The following is a 17,375-nucleotide window of genomic DNA, read 5'->3' on the forward strand; positions in this document are numbered from 1 at the left end:
ATAAGTAAATATTAGTATAAAATAAATTCATCTGAGCTGTGAATTTAAGAGTGGGAAAGTTATAACATCAAGATTTTCTGTTCAAAAAACGCTTCACCTAATCTTCCAAGATGAACGATGAAGATAGCTCTGAGGCAGCAAAGGAAACATTTATGTCAAAGGCCCTCATGACTCTTTGCATGCAAAAATGACACCATCTTCCCTGCGTGGGAGCTTTAGCAGCAGTGGCAATGGCAGCACAGCAATCTGAGCCTGGCCCTGATCAACACGTCACACAAGAAGCCAACACAAGGAGACAGAAGGGAAAGAGATGCAACTTCTGCTCTGCAATAGATGACTGCGAAACAGGGACAGCGTGCTTCAAACGTGGGAAATACATGTCGAAGTCCCTAATCCCACAGATGCAAGGTTTCCCACCATTGCTTTGAATGCACTGACTGGTTTGCAATAAGCCACTGATATGGAATATTAACAATCACGATGGCACTTGTGAGTATTTTTAATGGCCTCGGAGGATGGATAGCGCTGTTTTTGCTATTTTCACTTTCAATAAACTAATATTTAAATTATTATGGCTTTTATGTTGTCATTTTTGGGAAACAGAGAGCATAATATCGTGTTATCATAGATGTATTTGATCAAGAACAAGTGTGCCTGCTTCTCACCCTGGGAGGTACGGTGGCAAATATATTACTTCTTTACTTGTACTTCCTGTCCTGGCTCACATTATAATTTATATTTAGCAAACCAAAGCAAAAACATGATGCTCATGAGATGAAGAAGAGAGAGCAGGATGGGTATAGCGCCAGGATGTTGAACTTAAGCAGTGCTGGCATGACTTGGCTAAGTGAAAGGCATGAAACACGCAGTTCTGAGAGTGTTTATATAAAGGAATGCCACGGCTTATATTTTGAAAAAAACACTGTCATACTGTAATATGTGTGGGTGGTTTATGTAGACGCTGCAGTTGTATAAATGAGCGTGCTTGTTTGGTTCAACGATCCCATCCAACCAATCTGTGAAGAGCTCTGGTTGTTCCAAGCTCATAGACATTACTTTATGTCACTTCAGCGAGGATAAATCTGTTTTGGGTGAACATGATATGACTTTATACAATAAGCTTAAGTAAATGTGCCAGTGTACACTGACCACAACTCTTTCTCTAATATGAAGAACGTAAAATTGTATCCACTGTACTTTGCCTCTTATAGAAACGATATTAATGATTAAAGATTCAAAGATCCGAAAGCATCCTCACCCATTTCCCTAACGGCTACAACAATCATTCAAATAAAATGCCAAAAAAGCTGATATGGACCCCAAAGGTAGCAGGAAGCCATTTCCCAAACAGCTCCAGTCTGCTGAGCAGCCAAGCAGAACAGATATCAGCTGAGGTGAACTCAAGTGTGTTTTATGTGCAGGTGTGTGTAGCAGCAGCGGTGGCAGAGCAGGAATATTTTCAGATGTCACACCCCTACAGTGTTGCCACGGTTCACAACAGGAACTTTTACTCCCTGCCAACAGTATCCTGAGCAGCATGGATGTGTGTGTGTGTGTGTGTGTGTGTTTACCTGCAGGATGGCCACCTCATTGCGCAGCTGACTCTCCTGTTTGGTGGGGAAGCGGAGTTTGTCGATGATTTTGATGGCAACGTCTCGGCCGGACTTCCTGTGCTTACCTGCGTGGAATAAAACCCCAATCTGAGTCACAAACACACTCAGCTGTTCCAGAATGTAATCAAAGCAACAAGTTGAAGAACCTGAATGTGAGAATTGGTTTTCATGGGTTTAAACACTGTAAATGTAATATTCTTCAATATTCTCGATTTCTGGAGCGTTGGTTAGGTAAACTTTGACATCTGAAGAATGTTTCCAAAGTTTATCTTACCTTGTGTCCTCCAGGATCCCCTTTTAATGGGAGCTTTTCTTTACCAACATAATCATTATTAACATATGTGTTTAAGCACCACTGTGAATACAGAAAGTTCTACATCCTTATGGTCTTACTTTTAGTATCCTCAAAATCTAACCACATATCTGTGATATGGGTATGGTGTTGGCAAACACAACGACAGCCAAGCCTCAGCTAAGGAGTTTTGAGCTTGTGTGCTTGTGTGTGTGCGTATAATTTTTCTGTGATACTGGATTGGAAGAAGAGAGCAGAATTAAATAACTGTAGTAAGTGAAGCTGGTGCCCTGAGATAAAGCTGCAGTGATTTCTACTACAGAATCGTGTCTTTTTGTTGCATGTGGACCTGGCGGTCACAATTACTCCCTGATCTTATCCCATGCTTAAAGATATTTCTCAGGATTATTGAACTTTTTAAACATCGGGCACCACAGATGAAATTTCCAATTTTTTTGCAGTTTTATGTCGACAAACAAAATCACTGAACTTTTTCCCTGCACTGTGTTTCACAGAGGTTACATTTCATCTTAATGAATCGGGCTCTTTGTGACACGTTTTACAAAACCTTTTTCTGAAACAACAAAAACGAATTGTGATTAAGTTTCATGTTGCCCAACTGATTTTTTGTCTCTCTCTCTAAGTTAAAACCAAGTAATATTTCCTGTGTTTTTAGCTGTGCAGAGTCTCATAGATGAAGAATGCGTTCCACAGGAGAATAAAGTCACAGAATTTTAAAAAATACATTTACATGTATTGGAAATAGAAGATTAATTTTTTTGTGCTGAAAAAGAAAACATTATGCATTTGGTGCAATGACAGCGTGTCTCAAATTCAGGTTTTACCTCCATACACAATGCCAAACTGTCCTGAGCCAAGAACCTCGTCTGGGAAGATTTGATACACTGAGTTGATGTCCTGGAAAACACAAAACACAGTCTGAGTAGCAATTCATAAATCATCAGATAGGGTCCAAGAAAAGGGTCAAATGAAAGTGAAATAAATGACTGAGACCAGTGTAGCGAAGCCTAAACCCCCTGCCAAAGGATAATGGATGCAGGGAGAGGCTGAAGTTCAGGGTGTCCAAATCTATGAGCCCATGGAGATAAAAGAGCTGGTTGCAGGGGCATGCCACCCTGAGGATGGAACTGAAGTTTAATGTTTTGTCCTCAGTCTTTTTACAAATGGACGCATTAGGAAATGCTTGTTGGGCGATGGCAGATGTTTTGAAACCAAGCATAACATATGCAGATCCAAAATGAGAAGATGGAAACTAAAAAAAAATCCTTTAGTCAAGTTAGCAGAGCAAACACCGTCCGCTATGACGTCACCCATTGGTGCTTTTACTGAGGTGCTCTGGTGTTAACATCACAAGTGACTTTTACCAATTGGAATACAGAATAGGTCCATCCTGAAGCATGACCTTCTTTGGGATTCTGTTTGACTATAACGGGGACCACAACCTACAAAAGACTAATAATAAAAAGATGATAAAAAATAAAAATCTTGAAACTACTGATTGAGACCATAACCTCATTCTCCTCGTTGTTTCCTGAGGTCATAGATCAAATTAAGTGCCAATACAACTCATTTTAAAATTGAGAAGTTTCCCCCCCCACCTACTGGGAAAGAAACAATGTCTCAGTCTCAATGAACTGGTCCCACCCAACTTAACTAAACATTTATAGCCCTACACCACAGCACTTAGGTCTACAGACCAACTAAGTTGGATGTTCTCTGAGCCAGGCTTAAATAGAGGTGACAGAGCGTTTTTGGTGTCAGCCTCTAATCTTTGGAACCACCTACCATTGCACGTAAGAGCTAACCCAGTCACCCTGTGATTTGTAAAATGTGGTTAAAAACCTACGTATTCTCTTTGGCTTTCAGCTCTAGCTAAGCTGTATATCATAGCTTTTACTGTGTAAACCCTGTTTGTTGTTTTGATTATGTCTTACTGAGACTGTGTATTTTAGCACATATTTGTTGCTAATTTAGTCATCATTTGTATAGCTTGTATAGTACTTTTCTCTATTAAGTTTTTTGTTTTACGTGTGCTACAGAAATAAACATTAACTTGACTTGACTTACATTTTCACACACAGGAGACACCGTAGGTCCTTTTTTATATAAAGTCTATGACAACAAGTTGTAAAACATTCTTATGCACTCTGGGCCATAAAACATACCTTTCTCGGGTTTAAAATAGCCTGAAACTGCAAGTTTCTGTAATTAAAGTTTCAGGTCATGGTTAAGTTCCTTGAATGGAAAACTGCAATGAAGGAAAGCAAGGGAGGCTCACAGAAAGTGGGTTCAACAACAAAAAAAGTGAATGCATCAATTCATCACCTGGCAGAGAAGATTTCCGGAATTAATTTTTTGGTAGAGAAAGCCTACTGTGCACCTCTCTCAGTGTAACTACACAACGTCAGTGATCCTCCACAGCTTTGACACCAAAGCTGCAAAATATTTTCTCCTTCATTTGTCTGTAATTACGTCTCCTTTTTCTCCCCTGTTAGCTGACAGCCTAATATCACACCTCAAGCAAAGAGAACAGAAATACAATATTATAAACTTCCTCCCCCTTCCCCGAGCTCACTGCGTAATTACCATCGTCACCATGGAAACCGTTTGGCTGAGTGAGTAATCACAGTAATCTCCATTTGAGGTGTTTGAAGACGTGCTCACCTTGGAGACGGCGAGGTGCACGTCTGCATAGAAATGGGACTTGATGTTCTCTGCAGTTGCATTTATATGCAATGCAATGAATAGAAAAATGAATAGAATTTGCAGATATTGGAGCCTGATGTAAATCTTTTTGATGTAAATGTAGTGTTTCAAGCATAGTGACACGCTCTGGGAATCTCTGCAACATGACCCAGAAGTCTTCAAATGCAAATTAAGAAGAAAGTGACAGAAAGCAGGAAAAAAAAGAACTGGATGGAGGTGATTTGAGTATGAACAGGATGTTGTGTTGTCTGTCAGAGGTTGAAGATGGGGACTCTGTTTATAAGTGTGGGTATACAAACAACATGTCCTGATGCTGGTTTGAGTGCAGTGTCAGTTGGAGTGCCAGGAAATAAAGCATGAATGAAAGCATGGTGCTGATGTAACATCTAATTCAGGTTTGGGTCATCCATGTAAAACATTAGCTGTCCAATATCATCATGCCTAGGGGGACACATCCTACCACATGACTTAACTGACTGACCGTTAGTGGAAGGTCGGGTGAAACCTCGGTGCAAAAATGTCTCAAAGGTTCAGTCAAAGCAAGTCAGTGTCTCATTTAAAATGAGAGAAAAACACAATATGCACTCTTGCCTGATGAAGATTGTGACATGCTTTGTTTGCCCTGTGAACTTGTAGATCTTGAAAGAACACTGTCACTTTCTTTAACTCTTATTTACAGAGCAGGTATCTGCAAGGAAGTTTATTTGCCAGTGACATTCTGCAATTCAGTGTTTCTCAGCTTTATTACTTTGATCTCAAATAAAAATTGGTTGGCTCCCTTACTTTGTGACATCACTTTCCTGATGGTTTTATAGGCTAGTTTGAGATTAGTTAAGGAATCCTCATTGGTTAAGAAATTGTCAGAGAAAAGTCATTACCCTCAAGTCTCAAAACACCAAGACAGCAAAGGTGAAAATGCTCAGCACAAGGCTTCATGATATAACATAAGGACTTTACTAACCAGCGGGTGACATGGAGATAGACGGCCATGTCAGTAGTTTTAGAGGCTCTTGGTATTTTGATGTCGTCGATGTCATGGGGTGCATGAATGTGTGAACCAAATTTTAAGAAATTCCACTGAACAGTTTTTATTCGCATAGCGATTTCATTTTGTCCTCAAATGCCAGAAAACACTTTACAAGAGAATTAAACCTTGTAATATGGTGCACGAAGAAGAAGCTTCCTTAAGCTACACCCTTGTTACAAGGGGTCATCACTGCAATGGATGGCCTTACTTCCTGATCTGGCTTTCCAGCTGGACTCAAACCACAAAGCTTTGGCTTAACAAGCAAATATGTTATCCACTACATTATGGAGCCACAGACTTTATGCAAAAGCAATCCAAAAATGTGTGTGTGTTTTGTTTGGGGTGGGGGGTGGGGTGGGGGGTTTTAAATTTGGGTTTTTTAAATTTTTTCTCTTACGCATCATTTTCCCTGGACTGGCAGTTGGAAACTGAAATACTGATTGAAATCTCCTCTGTTAATGAGAGACACAAGTAAGATTAGAATTAAAAAAAAACAGGATAACAAAAAACAGTGAATTAGCATCCTCCTGTTATTCTGAGGTCTTTACCTATCAATGTGAAGTTGACTGTTGTTGTGATTTTGTATGATTAAAAAAGCATCTGAGATAATATACATTGTGAAACACAGTCTTTCAGTTGAAATGAGATTTTTTTTCATCAACATCAGAAGGACAGATTTCAGCGGATGCACATCTCTCTGTGAAGCAAAAACAATAAAAACAGGGCATCTGTAAAAGGATATTAACTTGTTTACTCTAAGCCACACTTCTGGTGTGCATTAGAAATAAATATGTGATAAATGTGAACCAGTTAGCAATCTGCTAGTTGAGACACATTTCTTTAATCATAAAAGGTACTACGACCACACTGAAGTGTTAGTCATGATGGTTTGACGTCAGTGAAATGCCTGAAATATCTCTGATGGGTTTTGTGTGGGTGTTGTTGGCCCTGAATGGATCTGAGACTCTCTGGGAGAATTCAGTAGCAACATGGATACAAATACTTGAGTTGAAAGAAATCATACATTGAATTTGTGATTTATCTGTTCCAAATAGTCTCTGGCTGGAGACAAAGTGAAAACTGTGCTGGAAATACTTTAATGTGGTTGAGATAGGTGTGACCCTGTACATGTATACAGCTTTGAGACTTCAACTCATTTTTTCAATGAGTGGCTGAGATTGTCTGCTACTAGTTCATCACTTAATTTGTTGAAATCAAGTGGTTGTAACAGCACATTTTTATTTGAACTCCCTTTAAGCTTTTTGTTAAAAAGATAGAAAGAAAAAATCTTCAAAAAATGCTAACTTATACATGTAATATTAACAGGCCAATAATATTACAACAACGTACTGTGTCCACTGCGGTGGGAACTGTGGCAAATTCCTGTAGAAACCGCTGGCATCAGAGCATGCTGGATGGCCATTTCCCACATTCGAGCCACATCCTGCCCAACACCGCTGACCTGAAATCACAATTCTGGTACTCACAATTTGATTCAGTAAAAGGACTAGATGTTACAATCCCTGATAATACATTGCTTCAAATGGAGAAAATCTTGGCTGTTATGAGGAAAGGCAGCTCAGAAACTTTATCAGCGGCATACAGCGTTGTGTGCCTGAGCTTTCAGTCTTTTACCCAGGCTAATCTGCCATTTTTTTCTTCCTTGGTTAGGTTTAGGGATTAGGGATCTTATAGTGGACCTTAGATTCATTGGGTGTTTCGGCCCTTATCACTAGGCACCCTCATCTAAGAAGGCCCTGCCAGTGTGTCACTGGTTTTTGTTATTTTTCTTCTTCTTTCTTCTGTTTAGTTTTCTACAGTTTATTTTCTTCTATCTCATCACTGAAACTGAGAAATAATACTTACCTCTTTAACATTTATGGAGCCTCACTTCTTCAAAGGGATAGAAAAGGTGATAGAGAGAAGTAAGACAAAAAGGGACAAGATAGGAGAGAGCAGAGAGGAGAGCCGGAAGGGGGGCGCCCAATCTGGCTTCCCACACCTCGCTGCCAGATCGGGCTGTACGCTTTACCTCCCCACTGGGAGGAAGAGCAGAGGGGAGAAGAGCAGAATATTTTTCTTTTCTTTCATTCCTCCTTTTGGTTTCACTACCATGAGGTTAACTGCACAGTCCCCAGGAGGCCCTGAGACAGCTGTATCAGTCAACCAGCAAAATTTCTAATGTTATATTTTACCCTTTTGACGCCCCCTGTTGAGGTAGGCACACCACGGGTTGATAAATCCTGGGCTTGTGTCTTGCGGTTAGCTGACTGCCTTAGCTACCCAAGGCAGCCCTTTTTAGTAGGGCTGGGTATCGTCACTGATTTCTAGAATCGATTCGATTCCGATTCACAAGGTCCTGAATCGATTCGATCCACGATTCGATTCAATTGGATTTGAATCTGGGAAATTTTGCCTCAGACAGTCAGAAATATTATAATTCAGATCAGTACATTTACATATTTTTGTATCTATAAAAAGGAAGCTGACACTTTCGAGACTTTATCAAAGGTGTGAGCATGACAGCAGATGCCTTTGTGTCAAAGTAGCTGAAGATAAAACACAGAAAAACATGAAGGTGATTTTCCTGGCCTGGGATTTTATAAAAATATTCCACAGTACATCAAAAACCAAAGAAAACCATTAACCAGCACATGAACATTACCTCTGAAGTTACAGCGGTTTTATTACAGACACAGCTGAGCGTTTTGCATTTTGCATAATTTTAAAAAGTTCAGAAGCCTATTGAATGGCAGAAATTAGGTTTTCTTTTCGGAAGTAAGTAAAAGGGAAAAAAAACATCAGCCGACAGCACTGTAAATAACGGTAGTCTTGTGCGTAACAAGCAAGCGAATAATGCAGAAAACAGATTTCGGGGATAGACGGGAAACTGTTCTTGAAGTACACTGAGAGAGAGAGAGAGCTGTGCATGAAGTGTGATTTTATTGTGGTGGAAGCAAAACAGCAAAAGTAAGAGTGAATTCATGACGATGTTTATGTGAAGCGTAGTTTGGATCTTCTTTTGCTGCTGGTTTGGTCAATATTGTTTGGAGAGAGATAAAACTAACAGCTTTAGAATCAGCGCAAAAAGGGCGCGAACACAAAGCGCGGACCAGCCGAAACATCAGAATCAGCGAGCTGTTGGCTTTCAGCCCCGACCGTGTCCGTGCCGTCGGATGAGAAAGTCACATCTCACTGATTCTGATCCGCGGGTCCGCGCTTTGTGTTTACGTCTTTGTGCAGAAGCCGTGTACCTGCTCTCATTTACTGTTTTAGCTGTTTGGTGGTTGTCAAAATTTTGTGACGTTTCACCTGAGATTCTGGAATTTCGGGCAAAATACATTTATATTAAAAAATCGATTCAGGATTTTAATGAATCGATATCACGTTATCCAAGCCAGAATCGATTTTAATCGATGAATCGATTATTAAAACCCACCCCTACTTTTTAGCCATAGCCAGTGACTGGTCCTCTCAGCAGTGTTAGCCAATTCTCTTATAGCCTGCCATTGCGCCTGTCCTCTGATCCCAATCTCTCTAAGCAGTTTTGCTGTTGGACTGGCAACAAAGCCCCTGCATCCCACTTCCACCGGGCGCACCTTGATCTTCCAGCCTCTGTCCTCTGCCTCAGCTGCCAAGTTGGCATACCACAGCTTCTTACGCACAAATGTTTCCTCAATTGCTTCCTCCCATGGTACCGTCAGCTCAATGACATACGCAAGTTTTTGGGAGTTAGACCAAAGGACGAGGTCTGGTCGCAGAGTAGGTGCTACGATCTCTGTGGGATCCAAGTCCACTTGCATCTGCCAATCCCTGGCAACCTTCAGTGGGCCCATTTCTGGGGTTAAGGGGCTTGTACTCGGCCACAGAGGAAGACAGGGGGAGCCCTCATGGCTAATTGAATGGAGAATTCATGCTTTTATTTTGTCTTTTGTTTTTATATATTTATTTTAAATATTTAGTTATTTAGTTCCTATCAGAAAAACATAAATTCACAAATGCAAAGAGTTTAAAAAACAAGTCTTTAGAGCAGTCTGAATCCTGAATGAGACATATAGGAATTATTAGTACTGTACTTTGATCTAACTTTATCTGAAAAGATTTTTAAAATCGCACTTCATCACTTTAAACAAACTTTAAAAATATTAGTAGTTTCTGATTTTTTTTAAAGTAAGTTATGTAAAATTTTAACTTGAAAGTATTTCTCATTGCAGAAATAACTAAGTATGAATGGTAGAAGAAGACTGTAATCCATGTACCACAGAGGGGAAACGTCACTTTTTCGATTTCTGTCTTTTAGTTTAATATTTTTATAGCTGACATTTTTTAAACTTTCACCCCCTTAATTTTTACACCAATATCTCTCAAATATCTTTCTTAACATGATTGCATTTGAGGGGTGTTATTATTTCATGTCACCAGTGTTGGGGAGTAACAGAATACATGTACCGGCGTTACGTATTTAAAATACAAAATATGAGCAACTGTATTCTGTTACAGTTACTGCTTAAATAGGTGATAATTAGAATACAGTTACTTTGTTGAAATAAACGGATTACACAGCAATCTTTTCCTGTTTCATATGTTATGCTATCCCCTCTCTAATTTTGGTAATTCCACACATTGCCGGAAACCCAAACAAAGCACACAATAAGAGGCTCTAATGTGAGCGTCCAGTTAATGTTGGTGGTGTCAGTTACACAATGAACCCAGAGCCAGCACAACAGAGCCAGCAGTGAACGGGCAGGAAGGCATTTCTTACTTGGAAATTCTGACACCACTTCATGAGAAGAATGGGATGGGCAAAATCTGACCTTGCAATGCAAACTTTGTTTGCCAGCAACCAAGCTGCTCTCAGCATCAAAAGACTCCAACCTAAAGAAACATCTGGAAGTAAGTTCTTTATTTAAAAACTAACATTAGCCTACTGCAACTACCTTGTTCGAGTTATGGTAGCTACCATAGCTATGGTAGTTATGTCCCACTTCAGTATCTTCGATGTACTATTGCTGTGTGATTTATTACTATTACTGATGGCTACAACCTGCTAGCTGCAAATAATCATCACATTTGAACTGAACTGAACTGAATGAAGAAAGATGTAAGAAAGAACAGAGTTGGAGAAAAAGAGATTTTAGTAAGGAGTACTCAGTGACATTTGATCAACTGTGAATTTAAATCTTTCATGTAAATGTGAGTTTTTCAAAATTTTGAAAAACAAATGTGACAAATGTCTTGATTTTGCCAGCTCTGACGTATCCGATTTAAGACTTTGTTGAAAAACATTTCTCCTTAAAGTGTTTGCATGATATCATGCAAGCACATTAAGGATGATATCAAATCTATCAATAATATCAAATCTAATTATGATCTTAGAGAACCTATCTTGCATCATATCAGATTAAATCTGCATCTCACCAGAATGCTGCTGCCTGTCACAGATGATTCAGGTCTCTGCAGGTTCTCTCCAACATAATAAACCAGTGATGCCGTGGCGATCTCAAAGCAATGAGGATTGGCTCCATCAGGAAGTAGAGAAAAATTCTGAGCAGGCTCCAGAGACAAGATTTCAGACAGAGGGATTTCCTGCAGAGAGGATGAAGTAAAGGGGTCTGGGTGGAATACAGTTTACAGTATCAGCACCAGTACACCATACATGATGTACCTCCTGAATCTGTAGTTGAGGGGTGTGCTGTGTTGCAAGTAATTTACATTCAAATATGAATTAACATATATCTCATACCAGTAGATCACATTGCTCTCAGACTGCTGAGTTTAGAAAGTAGAATAGGTATATCAGGCCTCTCTCAGCAGACTCAAGTTCAAAAAAGACTACTACTGTAAACTTAGCAGTTAGTCTTTAAAAGACAGGCACACCTGCAGTGATGACTTTGCAGCAACAAATAAACTGCTGGAAGGTAGTGGTCTTACCTTGTAATATTTACTTCCTGTGTCGTTCTGAAACAGCGTAATGCATTTACTGTCTAGCCTCCAGTAATGTCTTTTCCTCTGAAACATTGGAAGAGAGAAGAGGAAGAAAAATAAGGGAATACCACAAAGAAAAAAGAGTGACATTAAAGAGCAAAACAACTGAGGAAAGAAAAGAGAGCAAATAAGTATGAAGCAGACAAACAATGACAACCTGTAAATGCCTCTCAACTTGTTTTTAACACTCTGAAGAATTTCAGAACAGCAACACATCCTCAAACCACAAGTGGCAGTTTTCTCAGAAATAACTCTTGCTTCTATTAGGAATGAGTTTAACATTTATTATTTCTCACTATTTGTTTCTTCGATATTTCCTACCATCTCCGTTATTTAAATAGGAAGAAGCACAAACACTTAAGACAATCTTTGTACGATTCAAAGTGTATATTTATAATAATGTGTCAAACAAAGTTGGAAGCAGCACTTTGATTACAAATAGTGAAATATCTGCAACGCGTTCTGTCCTGTTTCTGAGTCCTCTTATCCTTCACTCAAAGACTTCAGAAACAGCATCACAACTGGATTCTTTGCTTGTTCTTGAAATGTAATGAGAATAAACTGTGTTTTTCCACATGGTTCAGGTCTTTTTTTTATAATTTAATTATGAATTAAATTATAATTCTAAAGTGTACCATCTTTAAGTAATTGGGAAAAATTTAACAATTACACGAATTCTCCCCAGGGTGCTGATTGACTAATCATTAGACTGAGAAGCCACTGTTTCATGTCACAAAGACAGAGGAATCGGTGAAATTAAAGGAGTAGATGACAAAGCTAAGACTGAGGCAAAGCCTGATAACATCCGAACCAGTGAACAGAACGAAAACAAAACAAACAAACAAAAAACCCTGAGGGCGCTAGCTGTTTGCTTCATGTAAGACAACATCCACAACACAAATTTGGTGAGGTAAATAGACTGTTAAACATAAAAAGAAAGATGTACCAGAGTGTCCTTGCTGGTGTAGTGGACCATCCAGCCCTCTTTCATCACATTGCTGCTCTTCCTCTTTGTGTGTTTGACAGACTGGACGACTCGCATCAAAGGAATGTTGTTGCTGGTGGAGGGGCTTTAAGGGGCACGAAAAAAAACACAGCCTCAGAAACATCTCAGTACTATATATTTTTCTTTGTGTGTAATTGTTCTGTGAGTACCTGATGGCTCGGTTGGACTCATCTAGGTCAGGGTCGTGCATGTCACAGAGATCGCTGGGTCCTGCCTCTAGCAGCAAGCCACTCTCTGAGGCCAGCGCTTCATCCATGTCATCCAAGAGGCTACCCCCTCTGTCAATATCATGGTCATCAAGGCAACCCTCCACCATGAGGGCATCCGATTCTGCACCTGGGCTCAGAAGTTCTATGCAACAATAGAATTCAGGACCTTCATTTTGTGTTTCTAAACCATTCAGAGGTGGACTTATGTGTTATGCTAATGTGTTTCAAACCCTTGTATTGATACATAATCCGAGTGTGCTAAGCTTCAGGACAGGAAATTCTCCTTCAGAGTTTTAGGTTGAGAGCAGAATTCAAGATTCCATCAATTACAGAAAGTCATTCAGATCCTCACTCTACTACCACCACGTTTGACTGTTGGTCTTTTTATGGCTTCCTGTTTTACTCTCATGCCAGAAGTAACGGGACACAAACTTTTCAAAAAGTTCAGCTGTCTTGTCAGCCCACAAGTGGTGTTGTGGAGGTCAAGAGTGTCAGACACTATCATGAGTTTGAAACTAGATCGAAGGAGTGACGTTGAATGTTATCATTGAAATTTTAGAATATATTCAACAACCTGTAGAGAGTATCCCAGAGATGAGACAGTAGTGATTAGACCTCAGTAGAAATGTATGTGAAGAGTAGGGAGCGGATGAGGTGTTGGGAAAGTATGATGTAAGGAATTGCAGAAGAGCAGGTAGTAGTGGTGATCACATGCTTTAAGAAAAAACAAAACAAAAGGTGACGTATAAGAGTGGAGAAAGGTGCACAGAGGTTGATTTTTGTAGAAGGCGTCATATGCTAAATTGGCAATACAGCTAACAAGGCTGCAAAACAGGACCCAACACTGACAAGTCTAAAGTTCAACAGGTTTATTGAGTTAAAGTAAGTGAGAAGTTGAAAGGGGAGGTAAACACACGGATTCCTGACAAAACAAAGCAGGTAGGAGGACCTGTCACTGAGTCACTGAGAGAGTTAGCCTTGGATAATCCACAGAATAGCTCCAGAGAGTGTTGTTTAGAGTGAATTTGACTGCCTACTTGGTTGGTCTGGAAGAGATACTTGCAGGGGGACAGAGTCGTAGGAAGGTGAAGAGGCAGGTGAGTTGAAATTGAGAGTTTCTTGATCAAGGATTTCAGGAGGAGGAGAAGACCAGTTTGACAGAGACAGTTAGGGGACACTGGAGGTGGAGCTGCTCTTAAGGCAGGGGACAAATGGGACACATGGCAATGAAGGTGTTACACTTGAAAGCTTGTGTCACCACAGGAGACACGGAGGAGCCAGATTACCAGTTAAAGGAGGCATAAAATCTGGTGGAGAGTGAACCCTGGATCTGGTCATACCAAGATCTGCCCAACCCAGCATAAACCCAAAACAGCAAACAGACCATGAAGGACCATGACAAAGATTGGAGACTGCAAGGTAGTATCAGAAATCTAGCTAGGCAGCATTAGGTGGTAGTCTGCAGGATGACTTTGGAACTCAAGAAGAGTAAGGGAATGAGAAAAGGACTAAGTTATGGAAGCTGAAGGAAGAATGTTATGCAGCATTTAGGAAGGAGTTAAGGGTTGTAGGGAAGAACTGCCAGATGACTGGGAAAAGTACAGCTGACGTGGTTAGGGAAACTGCCAAGAAAGTATTTGTCTACAGCCCCTTCTTGCTCTGGCCCCTTTACACTGAATACATGTGTGAATGAGAGACAGGTAGGAGTAACAGTGAAACCGGGGCAAAAGGAGTTAAAGTACATGACTGGTCCATTACCAGGGATCAATCATCCAAAGCATTGGTCAGTGCACAAAGGTGTTGGTGGAGATGAGTGTCAGGGTTGAATGGACAAAATTAGGAATGAGAATTAATAATGCAACGGAGTGATAGCTTAGGTTGAGTTGTTTGGAGACAAAGCTAGAGAGGCAAGGTTTAGACATGTTAGACGTGTGCAGTGGTGGGATGGTGACTACATTGCGCAAAGGGTGTTGAACATGGAGGCAGGAGGGAAATAGGATAAGCACAGAAAAGATACATGAATGTAGTGAAAGTGCATATACAGAGGGTTGGTTGTGAGAAGGATACTAGGGATAGCAAGAGACTGAGCCAGATGAAACACTGGGAGAATATATATATATATATATATATATATATATATATATATATGTGTGTGTGTGTGTGTGTGAAAAAGAAATTAAAGCATCATTTTTATTCAGTCTCAAGCCTGATTTTAAAATAAAATTTTAAGTTATGATGGGGTTTATGGATGTTGTAGCGGTGGCTAAAGTAACGCTCTGTGTTCATATAATACAAAAACAAAGAAATGTGTTTGTGTGTCGGTAGGTACCTCCATTTTTTGATACTTCTCCCAGGCAGTTGTTTGGCACTTTTTGCGCACATCGTTTATGACAATTAAATTTACAGTCTGAGAGAGAAACAAGAAAGAGGAACACAAGGCTTAGGAAGAGGCTTTGACATCAGCTCCACAGTAACTGTTCAAAATCTTAATACAGATGAAGACATGATGCAGTTAAAACTCCAAAACGGCCAGATTACACTATATTGCTAAAAGCATTTCCTCGTATGCCTTTATGAAGTTGAGGGATATCCTATTCTTAATCCATAGGGTTTGATGTTGGCCCAACCTTTGCAACCTTACACCTTGGCTCACAGTCCCCACTCATTTATACTGAAGGTGTTCTATCATGTTGAGGTCAAGACTGTCCATGTCTTTATGTTACTTGATTTGTGCACTGGTTTGCACACCAGTTGTACGCCCTTTCATTTACGACGTCTGATGATGCAGTTCTATATCTCCCTGTTCCAACATAAGTGCAATTATGTTGGAACAGGGAGATATAGAACTGCATCATCAGACGTCTTAAATGAAAGGGCGTACAACATGATGTCTATAACCAAGGTTCTAGAAACTGTTAAACAAAGCTCTGGTGATTAGGATGGATTTTCTCCAAAGATCCATCCAGGGTGTACTCTAAGCCAGCGGTCCCCAACCCCGGGCTTCGGCCCGGTACCGGTCTGTGAATCGTTTGGTACCGGGCCGCGAGAGTTGAGGCTCAGGTGTGAAATGTATGGTTTTCAGGGTTTTTATCGGTTTTCAGCGTTATTTTGTTATCGTTTTTATCGTTAACTTGGTTTTCCTGGGTCTTTTCACATGTGCTATGAATAAATCTTCTTTTTTTCATTACCGGTACTAGTTTTATTTTGTTGTATTTATCCGCGACACCTTAAAGGCCGGTCCCTGAAAATATTGTCGGGCATAAACCGGTCCGTGGCGCAAAAAAGGTTGGGGACCGCTGCTCTAAGCTACAAGAGAAAAATAGCACAGGAGCAGACCTACCCAGAGCTGAAAAAGATGTGTCACACAACACCAATGCTAAGTAACCTCCCAGCAAGAGCCAGTCAACATCACAAAGTGGACAGTGTTGGGGAGTAACGGAATACATGTGCCGACGTTACGTATTTAAAATACAAAATAAGAGTAACTGTATTCCATTACAGTTACTGTTTAAAAAGGTGGTATTCAGAATAGTTTGTTGAATTAAAGGGATTACACAGCGGTCTTTTCCTGTTTCATTTGTTAGGCTATGCCCTCTCTATTTCTGGTAATTCCACGCCGGTGGAAACTCAAACAAAACACACAATAAGAGGCTCTAATGCATGTGTGTCAATCTCGCGGCCCATGTTACCTGTACTTGCGCCCGCATAATGATGTGAAGAAATATTTTTAAAAATTACTTTTCAACAAATTATTTATTATGAAGGCAATATGAGCAGAGTGTTACAGGCATAGCCCTGGAGAATGTAGCCTCATGGGCAGTGTAGCCCAGTTGTAAGTAAGCTGTTAAGACTCGACTGTACACTGTGTTCATGTTTTCCTCCGAAACAATAAGCTCCGTTGGAGCAGCCTTTCAACGCCTCTCTCTGTCTCTCGCTAGCAAAGTTGACCCAGACAACAAAGTAAAGCTAGTTTTCGGTTACGAGCCCGACACGGAACCCGACGTATTAGCCAGAGGTCCCTTTACTACAGTTCGGAGCCGCGGACCTGAAAAAATATGCGCGCAATAGTTTTCTATATGAGATCGCTGCAAAAAGTGCAGCCTTACCTAATGTCCACCCTACTGTTACTCATTTATATTAAGATTTAAAAATCTAGTTGGTATTGGTATGGCGAGTATTCTTCAGTAATAGTAAAAGATCACAGAGCAATAGTACATTCATTTAGTTGCCTACATAATTGCCTGATAATATATTAAGTAATCCAAATTATTCAGAATAAGTTACTCTAATTGAGTAACGTAACGGAATAGGTTACAAAATACATTTTGGGGCATGTATTCTGTAATCAGTAGTGGAATACATTGTAAAAGTAACCTTCCCATCACTGATTGTGGAATATATCTGCTATTCCTCCTTTGCACTATGTCACTTTGTCTACAAACCACTCAACCTGAGCTGTCCCTAGAATTTACTAACTTTCAGTCCCAATGAAAATCTTAACATCTTCATTACTCTA

The 17,375-nt window shown here is 40.1% G+C and overlaps 1 protein-coding gene across 1 annotated transcript in view; it reads right to left on the reverse strand.

The window, feature by feature from the left end:
- prkd1 (protein kinase D1) overlaps positions 1-17,375 on the reverse strand; it is a 69,619-nt gene that overhangs the window by 19,088 nt on the left and 33,156 nt on the right. The window contains exons 7-15 of the mRNA XM_026151870.1: positions 15,189-15,266; positions 12,800-13,001; positions 12,591-12,714; positions 11,591-11,668; positions 11,078-11,245; positions 7,010-7,121; positions 6,059-6,111; positions 2,751-2,823; positions 1,572-1,678 (exon numbers count right to left, since the gene is read on the reverse strand). Of these exons, the coding sequence (XP_026007655.1) occupies positions 1,572-1,678; positions 2,751-2,823; positions 6,059-6,111; positions 7,010-7,121; positions 11,078-11,245; positions 11,591-11,668; positions 12,591-12,714; positions 12,800-13,001; positions 15,189-15,266 (995 nt within the window). The remainder of the gene's footprint in view (positions 1-1,571; positions 1,679-2,750; positions 2,824-6,058; positions 6,112-7,009; positions 7,122-11,077; positions 11,246-11,590; positions 11,669-12,590; positions 12,715-12,799; positions 13,002-15,188; positions 15,267-17,375) is intronic.

This window comes from Astatotilapia calliptera, chromosome 19, assembly GCF_900246225.1.
Source record: "Astatotilapia calliptera chromosome 19, fAstCal1.2, whole genome shotgun sequence".
Classification (NCBI taxonomy): Eukaryota; Metazoa; Chordata; class Actinopteri; order Cichliformes; family Cichlidae; genus Astatotilapia; species Astatotilapia calliptera.